The 11,956-nt window shown below is 38.8% G+C and overlaps 2 protein-coding genes across 2 annotated transcripts; one reads left to right on the forward strand and one right to left on the reverse strand.

The window, feature by feature from the left end:
* The first annotated feature begins 889 nt into the window (after positions 1 to 889).
* On the forward strand, positions 890 to 5,439 carry szl (sizzled). The gene is made up of 4 exons (XM_082540828.1): positions 890 to 4,229; positions 4,343 to 4,509; positions 4,645 to 4,737; positions 4,847 to 5,439. Exons 1-4 carry the CDS (start codon positions 3,949 to 3,951, stop codon positions 5,155 to 5,157), a joined length of 852 nt encoding a protein of 283 aa, XP_082396954.1. The 5' UTR covers positions 890 to 3,948; the 3' UTR covers positions 5,158 to 5,439.
* A 2,606-nt stretch (positions 5,440 to 8,045) lies between these two features.
* Positions 8,046 to 11,750, reverse strand: dbx2 (developing brain homeobox 2; the record flags this gene model as incomplete). The annotated part of the gene is made up of 4 exons (XM_082538579.1): positions 8,046 to 8,231; positions 8,460 to 8,644; positions 10,537 to 10,620; positions 11,474 to 11,750. The coding sequence occupies 4 exons, from the start codon at positions 11,748 to 11,750 to the stop codon at positions 8,046 to 8,048; spliced, it is 732 nt and encodes a 243-aa protein (XP_082394705.1).
* Between the last annotated feature and the right edge of the window lie 206 nt (positions 11,751 to 11,956).

Genomic DNA, 11,956 nt, shown 5'->3' on the forward strand with positions numbered 1-11,956 from the left:
CTTTAAGTTAATGGGTCTATTAGGAGCAGGGAGGGGATAACGCTTATCTGAACTGTGAGAGAGCTCAGCTCAGACACAAAGTCCCTTTTCTTTTCTTCCAAAAGACACCCCCGTCTTTGATGTATGCCTCAGGTGTTTGGGTTTGGTTTTTTTTCCTCTGGTGTCCCACTTCTCCAATAATAGCTGTACCATAGAGTGAAGAATACCCATACACATTTATATTGTTTAAAATAATGTTGCTTTGTAGGTTCTTAAGTTATAGTCCGCCAGGTTTCTCACTTAGATTTTGAAGCATGATGTGTTGTGACGTTGTTTTGCTGGCACAGTTACTATTAATGAATTATTTAAAACTTTCAAATGCACAGATTAAAACCCAAGGTCTGGAAAACAAATTTTTATTATCACATAGAAAAAAGGTTACTATTTTCCCCACAAGATGCTAAAGTCAGTGTCTGAAATAAGCAGACAGTATAAACCCACACGGGGTGTTTGTGGGTTTGTTTATTTTGGTCCCAGGACAGTGTGTATACCAGCATTATGTGCTCACATGTAGCACATAATGGGGACAGTCCGTGCCAGCTGCATTCTCACTAGTTTGTGCTTATTTTATTATAGCAGGTGGTGCTTGTAAGGAGGTAAGACATACCTGTGAATTCCTCAGAGCAGACAAGTTGGTTACCAAAGGAGGAGGGGGTTATATCACATATGGAAAGATTGCATCAGCCCTTCAAACAAAAAAAACTACTTGCCATAAAGTGAAATGTCTTGGCCAGCTAAATATACAGCAAAAACGCAAAAGCTAAGATTGGTTAATAATGTTGGGGGGGAAACATGAATTAACTCATTAAGCAATAAGCTGTTAAAACAAGCTAGCATGGGCTGATTTTTTTTTTTTTTTCTTGTAATCATTAGTGAATGTGCGGTTAGAACTACTAGCTAAAATTTGTAGATAAGTAGGTAATAATCAATAAATAGTTAACTTAAAGTATTCTTGTTTTTATTGTACTTGTATAGATATGTATATATTAGATGTACTGTAAATACCATGTAGTTTTGTACCACTATTATTTTTGCACCATGACACCAAGACAAATTCCTCATGTGGGTAGAAACTTCGAAATAAACATAATTCTGAGCTAAATATGATACATTTACCTAATGAGGGACAATAAATTATATTTCTATAAGCTGCAAGCTGAAAATTTGTATTTTATGCATTTAAACAGGGAAATTCATTGAAAAACTAAAAATTCTGCGTATAAATATATATGCGTAGCTTACTCGATTTTAGGTATTTAGTGTAAGAATCACTTTAACTTAAATGAAAATGGTAACAGGTAATGATGGACTGTTTAAGTCCATATGACAGCCCTGAACTTAAAAGTTGATCGCTTGGTCGTACAGATCCTCTGCTCAATGTCTATGAAAGCCAGATGGTGCAGAATATGTAGGAAAATGGCTAAAGCTACTCTTAATTGTTGGCTTTAAGGGATAATTGTCCAAGCTAGACCATCTACTGTATTAAGACAGAGCTGCTCAGGTATTAGGATCACTACACTATCACCTTTTCACTGAGGTAGGGGCAGGCAACACATTACCAAGACAGACACTGTGTCTACAAGGCATCCATTAGGCTCAACAATAGATCCCTGCTGGGCACTCAGCAGGGGGAGCTTGTTAAATGTGTTGACCTATTCTCCCAAATTAGTCTTGAACTATTGTTGCTCAGTTAGTCCCCATCTTACTGACTGTACTCGTCTACCCAAGCTCTGGAACCAGTCTCCGCTCATCAGATTGTAAAAGTTGACTAAGCTGTTGCTCATTGGAGGGCTTGCAACCATGGAGGGCTCAATGGTGCATTGTCCTCACAGCAGACAGCGTTGACACACACAAATGTGGTCAGTCAGAAAGCACTTTACTTTGTCATCTCTGATCACCAGCCACAGGAGGCTGGTTAGGATAGAGCCTTCTTGTTTGTAAGAGAAAGTCTTAGTGGCATCAGCCTCAGATACAGATCTAAACCTAGAGACAGACGACATCAAAACAAACATGACGATGCTGTAATGGAGTTCTGTTGTATTGACAAATGAGTGTCTTTATCTATGGTTGACAAATAAAGATGAGACCTTTGGTCTGTTGAATGGGTTTTTGGGATGCACTTTAGGCATAATTCTCACTGACGGTGAATGCTATACATTGCTGCGTTATTAAATTATTTATTGTTATTATTTTGTTAAAAAAAAAAAACTTAAAAAGAGTATTCTTTGACATATTTTCTCAGGATATTTTTCCCACCTCAAATGTACATAGGAAATTTATGGACATGTTACTAGAGAAAGAAGAATTGAAATGGTCTAAATTCTCTAAACTGATCTGGAATATGTCATTATGTCACTGCATTGGTTAATGAAACAGGAATTTTCTCAGCTTCTATTCCATGAAATGGATAAATTAAAGAGTTTACATCTGGATCTGAGGTTGGGTTATTGGTAGATCAAAGCCAGGTGTGCCAGAGGAGACACTGGTTTGCTAATGAGAACTGGAGGCTCTTCAGATGAGTCTCCAATTAGGAAGCAGGAACACATGAAAGAGGCTTGCCGTATAAGGGAGACAGCCTGACTGTCTACAAAACCTCATTTATTTATTTTTAAATAGAACTTTCAGAGATGCAAAACAACTTCATACACAAACTGCATTCCAAAAACGCTGGGATGCTGTGTAAACAGAAACAGAATGCAATGATTGTTATATATTAGAAACCCATATTTTATTAATGTTAGAACACAGAAATATTGTGGAACAGTTCCTTAACATAAATTTGTTAAGGACTGGTGAATATCTAATGAATCGTCTAAATAAAATTGTTTGAAAATTACGCAAATCTGGAGAAATCTCTGTGCGCAAGGCTGAAAATCATTGGAAATTTCAGGCCGAAGGTCATTTAAAATGGACCGAAGCGAACTGGAAAAATGTTCCACGGTTAGATGAATAGAAATTTGAAATTATTTTTGCAAAACATAGACTCCACATTCTCTACACTAAAGAGGAGACAGACCATCCAACTTATCACCACTCAGTTCAAAAGCCTGCACAAGTGAAAGCACATCATTAATACTTAAATGCACATACAACCTTTAAAACAGCATCCTGACAAAACAATTTTCACTCTTTAGCAAGACTATCCTAAACCTGTAACTGCAGCTATTACAACGTGGCTTTGTATAGTTGAAGAGTCTGTGCACTGAAATGGCCTAAATGCCATCCAGACCTTACACCAACTAAAACCATTCGGAGCATCATAAAATGAAAAATAGGAAAAGAAGACCTGGGACTGCTGAGCAGCTGAGATTTTATAACAAGCAAAAATGGGACAACACTCCCAAAAATCCAGCAGCTGCTCTCCTCAGATCTCAGACATTTACAGACTATTGTTTAAAAAAACAGTAATGCTACACAGTCGTAAACGTGACCCTGTCACAACATGTCACACCCTGTGTGTGTGAAATGTTGCTGCCATCAAATTCAAAATGACCTTTTTTCCCCCTGAATACTGAAACTTTCCTTTTTTCTTTCTCATGAACATTTTTGTGCCCTGTAGACCTATAAAAGCGAATGCAGGAGACCGTGTGACTTAACTGAGTGGTGAAAGTTGGGGCTGGGATTCCCCAGTGTTTCCCCCTCCCCGCCCCCCTATTCCACACACCATCTGCTTACTGCCACCCCCCCTGTCGTCTGCGGTCATCACAAAACAAGTCGTTATCTCCAAAGACACGTCTCTGCATCTTTGATTGGTGGTTGATAACAGACCTACAGACTCATGGGGCTGGCTGACCTTGCTGTATATATATCATGCCATTTCAGCAGAGACTGGCAACAAGAAAGCTGGTTTAAAGCTCTCCCTGTTTATCCTTGTGTCCTCTCCTGGTTTGGCTTTCTGATCCTGACATTATGGCTGTTTTCTTCACTGTGGCTCTTATGACTATGGCTTGTCCTTTACTGGCATTTGACATGGGTCAGTCTACTCGTTGTGTTGCCATTCCCCACAAGATGCATGTCTGCAAAGATGTTGGATACTCAGAGATGCGTTTGCCAAACTTTTTGGGCCACAGTAGCCTGGAAAGCGAGGTGGTGCCACATTCAGAGGATTGGAGGCCGCTGTTACAGACAGGCTGCCACCCTCAAGCACAAGCCTTCCTCTGCTCCCTCATTGCCCCTGTTTGTCTTGACACGTAAGTAGATTTTCTGTGTTGAGCTTTGCTTTCTTTTTATTCTTTCCTTTAATAATCATGACCGTTGTAATCTTGTTTGTTCACTGTGTAACATCTTGTTGCTATTTGTTCAGTTTCATCCAGCCCTGCCGTAGTCTGTGTGTGGCAGTGAGGGAAAGCTGTGCCCCAGTGCTTGCCTGCCAAGGACACTCATGGCCTGATGTTCTTGACTGTGACCGTTTCCCTGCTGAGGAAGACATGTGTCTTTCTCACCATGGAAAACCTGGCATCTTTTCTAAAGGTAAAGACTACATGTTCATTATTAAGGATTATAATGTTTAATTCCACTGGTATAATAGAAAACCAGTTCCTTACTCTTTCAGGTTGTTTTATGATTACCACAGTTATTTTAAAAAATGTTTGATTTTTATCGCAGGGTTGCCTAAATCTGCCTGTCAAAACTGTCCTTATGTGGAAGAGGCTCCTGAATCAAAAACAATCTTGGATTCTTTCTGCAGCCATGATTTTGGTACGTTCAAAAAATCTCTCAAAAAGCTGCGGTATAGTCACATCTGTTTGTTTTTGTCACAACTTCCAATTTTCCTGGTGTTTATTATTATTCATTTTTTCCTTTACAGCTGTTACTGCCAAACTCCACTGTCTTCGCCTACCCACAGGAGAGCCAGAATTTGAAATTGAGGGGCGGGTCGAGTTTATCCGTCAGGGTCCTCTGTTGCCTTATGACACCCAGCATCTGCTCCAGCAGTGGCTCCTTATCAACGTTAGATGTGCCCGTGCCCTTGTGCGTCCTGGGAGGTCACAGCTTTATGTGCTGACTGGTTCTGTGCAGCATGATGGGACCCTTTCTCTGACTCGTGTCTTCCCTTGGCACAGAAAAGATGCAAACATTGCAGTGGCATTTCGAAAATGGAAGCACCACAGATGTTGAAGGGACATGGACCAAAACAGGAGCTTGAAATCTGTGTTTTGAGGCACAGATGGAGCTCAGTGGCACTGGGTTTTAAGAAGCATTTGTAAAAGAGGGTAATTGTTATGAGAACAGACTCTGACTCAAGCAATTTGCTCATCTGAGCAGGTCGCCGTCTCATTTCATCTTTGTTAGTGCTTTTGTTAGCACACTGAATTAAGACGCACTGAAACCTGTACATAGTATTATACATATAAATTTATAGTAGATTATATTTTCTGTTAAAAGCTGTATTTATGATGTTCCGTGTGTTGTTTGGAATAAATGACAATAAAATAGTCGTCCTATGAAACCACATATTTGTGAGGTTTCTTTCCCTCATGCTTATGCTCAAAAGCCTTGCTTTAGCCTAGTATGTTTATCTCTTTATTACAACAGTTATTTAGTTATTGCTCTTACAAGAGAGAACTAATAAAAATCAGAAATAAAAACCACTTAACACTTATGTCACCACAAGGTGGCACACTAATGCCACTTGTTCTGAAACATTGCATAATACAATGTAAAACTAACACCTAGCATGCAGTAATGGTTACAAATTGGATTGCCTATAAATTGTTCTGCATAAGATGCCAAACTGTTTTAAATGTCTTGATCACTATGTTCACAGCGTGAGGCCCATTCTGTGTAATGCTAACGAGAAGATCAATCACTCCCTTTACATTTGAATAGTCTTGTTTTCACAGCTCGGCCAAACAGACATAGTTCATGAACAATGGATGTGTTTGGTACTTTTGAAAAATCTCCTTTTGGGTTTTATGTTGTCTTGGAGTTTAAAATAAATGCTAAATATTTGACTGTTTTGGTGAAAGCCAATTCAGCCTCGGGAATAGCTGTGAAGTAAAATCATCAGCATTCCATATAATACACAATGTGTCACATGTCTGATGTGATGAAGGTTACTTTGATAATGGTCATTTATTTAAAATCATTTATGTGAACTGAAAATGAATAGGAGACAAGCGCAACAAATTAAAATCTTTTATTTATCCCCAATAATAATGTTCTTTATTTGAAATGTCTGAGTAAGTCTAGTGTCTGTAATACTTTTTCCCGTGTGGGTACATTGGCTAAGTTGCTAAATAAGCAAATTGTATGACATGAAAATATCATTTTTATCCACTACAAACAAATTTGTGTTTGTGGAATTTAAGAATGGTGTTTTTTTTTTCTTTCTAATTGTTCATGCCTGAATTTTCAATGCGTGGCAACGCGCTGGTCCCGATGGACAGGCGGGATTCCATGTTCCCTTCCATTCAGATCTCTCTATTTCATAGAGTCACACAACAGTCTTCAAGAATGCATGGCATCTCACAGACCTGCATGCTAAATTTGTGGGGTTTTTTCATGCTTAACAATGATCATCAATCATTACCCATTAGCCTTTATCTGTCATTCATTTATCATCATCAACCACCCTCATTTGAGTTGCCATTAAAACAAAACTATAATTGTGTAGTTTGTTTCCCCGTGTTCACAAAACAAAAATATTATTTCTTTCTTAACCAACAGAAAGTTCCACACATGGTAACCAAACACCACGTGACCAAGAGAATACTCAAAGACTGAAAGTGAGTTCATGATGTTGTTAATGATAAAGACATATGGTTAAGATAAGTAATGTCACTCAATCATAGTAGCAAGACATTTTTTTGGTATGGTGACTGGAGTGATGTTTTAAAGCAACAAGTTATTTAAGCTTTTCTTTCACATGCAACAACAACAACTGACAGGGTTGATTCTGACGTTATCTGTGGGTCTGGAATGAGCTCCTGTCACAACTACTGGAGCATGTAACGGGATCACAATCAGGATCAACTAGTACAGCTTCAACAAGGGTCTAGGGCTCACTGATACAGTGCATTTTAATGATTCACACTGCAGTTGAAAATGTTTCACTTTGTGTTCACTGCAAATCTCAGACGATTTTTTATGTTTGCAGGAATGAAGTATAAAATATAATTATGGCAAATTATGAAATATATATTTTGCGTCTTCTTAATACTCAAAAGTTCACTTTTAGTCCATATATAAATCCATCATACAATGCATTCTTTGAAAGAATTTGTTTTTTCCCTTTTATTCTTTTCAGCACATATTCGAAACATGGGTTACATCTCTGCATAGAGTTTAGTTGTTCTTCAGACTTTTTCTGGCTATAAACAAGGAGGATTCGACCATCATAACCTGCTGCTTCTGCAGAGACTCCAATAAAGTCAAAAATCATCTCTGCAGCCTGAAATGCACTCAGCTGGACTGTGATCACGATAGCGCGTGATCTATATACAATTCTGTTTTAAACAACAATTCATTATGGTTTTTGATACCTTCATTGTAATTATGCTCTTCCATTAACAAGATTATATTTAAGAGCAATGAATAATATATAGTAGGGTGATCACTAAGCACAAACAATGTCTAAAACAGGAGTTATCGAAATGCTTTATTTACAGTTGGACAAAAATATTTACAAAATATAGAAAGTGAAACATGAGTTCCAATGGACTTGGATTACAAACAAAGCATAAGTGTAGAGCTTATGAAAATGTGAAATATAAAACAGCCTAATATGGAAGTGCAGTAAATGAAGTGAATCATTCCGGCCTTTAATGGACTCCAATTACAGTCTCTCCTGGAAATACTTGTCAGGGTAATAGCCATGAAACTGCTTACTGAAGCCAGTGCACTGCAATGTGATTGACCAAGCAGCTGAACCAAATTGCATTTATCATGCCAAGAAACGTGCCATACACAGACAATGTTTCATCCATATATTTTTAGAACCATCAGAGTATTGTAGTCTTTTTATTTTGTAGATGTAAAGTTTGCCCTCCATACATTATGACCTCTCATGTGTTTTTGGCACTCTTTTGCTTTGATGATCTCTCTGTTTTTGCATTAGTGTAATTCTGTGGTTCTTCTTCCTGACCAAGACCGCGGGCCATGAGCTCATCCATTGGGGAACGAATGTTATGAACCTCCTTCTCTTTACAGTTTCGCCACTTCATGCGCCGGTTCTGGAACCAAATCTTTACCTAAAGCAGTGCGACAGTGTAAAGGTTTTAGTTCAGTTTGTGAAGTCCTTCATTATAATTATGTTAGCTTCTCATTTTAAGTTGTAAATGCAGTTTAGAGATCTTGGTCACTGTGTGGAATTTAGGTTTGATCTTTAAGGTGAGCTGTTACAGCTGTCACTTTCCCCTGCACCCTTTTGTAAGGCAGGATCACATATTCGAAACATGAGCTCATTTGAATTCGATTACCTGTGACTCCTTAAGGCTGAGATTAGCTGCCAGTTTGTTCCTGTCTGTCTTGCTAATGTATTTCTGTCTTCGAAAGGTCCTCTCCAGCTCTTTCCTTTGTTCTTCAGAGAACACAGCTCTCCTAAGGATCCCTCTACGTGAGTTTGGACTTGCATTAGCAGACCACATCTGAATGTTTGCTCCCTCTGAAAGTGAATTAGAGGAACAATAACATGTCAGTTTATTGACATCAGTTTCAAGTACTAGACATATTCAATGGGCTATTTATTAGAGCAATAAAAATCAATGGTGGGTGGTTCATCTCTGCAAGGTAGGTTGTAACACATACTGTATCAGTTTAAACAAAAAGTGTAGATTCATGAAAAAACATCTTGGAGAAGGTAAGTAGCAGACAGTGGAACACCAAGGTAGTGTCTTATAAACGGAAACAGGTTATTCAAGCTTTGGATAAAATCGGATCTTCTCCACATTTATAATATATCCACTTACTGTTTCACATTTCCTACTTTTTCAAACCCAGTTGTCTTTGTCACACTTACTTTATCGCACATTCTTGAATCCTCTTTCTATTTGTCCAATTTAACAAACTGAGGGTGACTAAATGAGAATAGAAAACCATTTCAACCTGGAAAAAGGAGATTTGGTGACCTGAGAGGGCCAATACCACGCTGCTTCACTCACAGGTGCACACACAACAAAAGTCAAGTGAAACAATTTATCTGATCTATTCAACATTGCCTTTTTAATCTGTACGACAAATCTGCACATAGACCACCTCTAGAGAGCACAAAACTGGTTTGGACATGCTTTTCACTTCTCTATTGGCATTCAATAGCTTTTACTTAAATAGCTGATTACCAGGTCATTCCTGGGCAACGTGTGTCTACTCTAGTGGGCCAACTATAGAGCCATATGGGACACCAACAATAGAGCTGTTCAATGGAAATGCCATTACTCGATGGTTCAGTGGCCCAACACTAAATCTTTTCTCTTGCAAGTTTGAAGCCAGTTTGTATGTGAAGATGAGCTCAAATAAGTCTATAAAAGTCACTTTCATTGAATGCTTTATGTCCTAGTCAAGAGGTCTTCAATGGGCAGGAATGAGAGTTGAAGGACAGGAGAAAGACGGGGGGTCGGCGAACCAAGCCCTGTAGCCACACAATGGGTGGGGGATGTTACTTGTCCAGCCCTCTTCTACTGAAAAATGGGAGACTTTTTTGTGCTTAGTGGAGTTCATTGCTGGAGTGAAAAATTGCAGCGAGGTCGCGTGTGGATGGTGGAGTGAAAGTGGCAATTGGTCATGGCTAGAGTTGGCATTGTTTCGTTGCCGGGCACTGTGGGAAAGTGTCAACCTACTAAGGGGACCCCAGGGACTTGTGGGATGACGGCTTTCTGATTTGTGCTATTTTGCACGACTCTTGACAGGCATCACAGGGTGCAGAAACTAATAACTTCCAATTAATGAGGGAAAATGACCAAATATCAGAACTGCCTGACTTATTTCAGTCTTTTAAATGATGATGAAGAATTAGTACTCTTCACAAATCCTAAATTAGATACTTTGAACCATGCTTTAAAAAATGTAAATTTTCCTTCAGTGGAAGCAGTAATAGCTTTTGTAACTGTTGCCTCATTTTATTCACCTTGAAAGTTTTATTTCAAACTCTTTGTGTTGCCACCCAAACTTGTTAATGTGCTGAGGGAGTAAAGCTTTGAAACATTTGGCCTTACTCAGCAGTAAGAATCACCCACACCTGGTAATTATTATCTTAATATAGCAGAAGACAAGATGTTTATTAGTGCTGCATATTTGCACTATTAAATGTGTATTTGCATGTACAAAAAAAGGTGCGTGTCTGTGTAGGGGGGCCTCTGGGACTCTTAAAAGCCTTGCAGCCCACCCCTCTTTCCCTTTCCTAAACAACCGTGAATGCTTATGAATAGAGCTGTGCAGAACTGAACGGAGAATTAGCTCTTTGGCATTGCATCGGTAATTAGCTGTGGAGAGCATGGGAGACCCTGCTGCTAATGCTTAGAGAGTAGCTGAGGCATTGCTGATGAGGCATAAAACACTCACTGGAGAAGACAGGAGGGGGGCTGGACCCACCGCAGCATGCCAACAGATACTGCGGGCTCGGCAGGAAAACACTGCTCAGCACATCTGCAAACACAGGGACAGTCAGATAGGGTAATGCGATTGCCAGGTGTGATATCTGTGATCCCCAAAAGCACTTACCTGAATCACTAAGCTCATATTTCTGAAGGCCTACAAAACTGAGTCTCAGATTGTATTTAAACATTAACGGTTTTAAAATAAACTGGCATTTGTGCGAATTATGATTTAACATTTTCAACGATTTTTAGAAGTCAGATTTTGTAGAAACTAAGTAAATAGTAAAATTGATGCATTTACTTACATCTTCGCTTACCAGTTGTATGTTGACTAAGCTGTTATCAGTCACTAGTTTTCTGTCTTTTAACTGACATTTATTTGCAAATCTGCATAGAATTTAGAGACTGTTCTGTTAAATATTTAGACTACATGTAATGACATTTTTTAGCATTTACAAATTGATGTTAAAAAACTATTACTTTTTTTTTTTTTTTACAAAATGTTGTTATTACTCAGAAATAAGTGATTATTATTTCTTTCATGCAAGGGTATAAATCTGTTAATTATCTGTTCATTTTTTCATGTCTTGGACTCACACATGACACTATTAGCAAAGATGGATATACTTACCTACTTTCATGTTTTATAAAACCTCTAAGCAGCATCAAAAGTAGCAGTATTACATTATTAATTGAACAATGTTTTTCCTCTACATATCTGGGTTTGATAGATGGTGCAAGACCGGGGGGAAAAAATTAGTGTGATTTGAATGTAAAGTTGTAGCTTTACATTCATAAAAAAAAAAAAAAACTACATTACATTACAATCAAATTAAAACATACAAGGAAAAACAGTTTACATTTTGTTTAAAGGTTCACTTGCATAAAATCAATCTCTTTACCAGAACGTGGCAGATGTGGCCCTCCTAAGTCTTTCACTGGCCGAAGACTTTGGGTCCGACTTTCCAAGGCTCCGTCCTCAGGGCCCCAGGTTCTTCTTGGGCATTCACACGCTGCTCGTCTCAGGTGTCCACTCGTTGTCCATTTTGAAGCGGCTGAAGGTGTCTGAGACTGCAGCAGATTGTCGATAAGAAAACTCTTTCCTGAGCTCCCATATCCCGGTACAGCAGGAGGACAGCCAGCCATATTCTTCCTGGTACAGCTCTGAACTGAGACCATCCTGATCACACAGTGACCTGAACACTAGAGTTTCCTCTTCAGCAGTCACAGCCCAGTGACACTAAATTCTCCTTTAATCCCTTTTTGAGTGACTAGGCCAACTTCATTAAACTCTGAAAAAACAACCACAAAAAAAACCAAAAAAACCCCAAAAGTTGTCTGCTCTTCCTCCTTCGGGCCTGCACTATGCTACAGGACTGTGTCAC

The sequence above is a fragment of the Aulonocara stuartgranti genome (genome assembly GCF_965226115.1).
Source record: "Aulonocara stuartgranti genome assembly, chromosome: 7".
In the NCBI taxonomy this organism is placed as follows: domain Eukaryota; kingdom Metazoa; phylum Chordata; class Actinopteri; order Cichliformes; family Cichlidae; genus Aulonocara; species Aulonocara stuartgranti.

Excerpts from the sequence above, each read along its gene's own strand:
- szl (XM_082540828.1), top strand. The coding sequence starts at position 3,949 with ATGGCTGTTTTCTTCACTGTGGCTCTTATGACTATGGCTTGTCCTTTA. Across the intron at positions 4,230-4,342 it reads GCCCCTGTTTGTCTTGACAC|TTTCATCCAGCCCTGCCGTA; the intron begins GTAAGTAGATTT and ends CTATTTGTTCAG. Across the intron at positions 4,510-4,644 it reads ACCTGGCATCTTTTCTAAAG|GGTTGCCTAAATCTGCCTGT; the intron begins GTAAAGACTACA and ends TTTTTATCGCAG.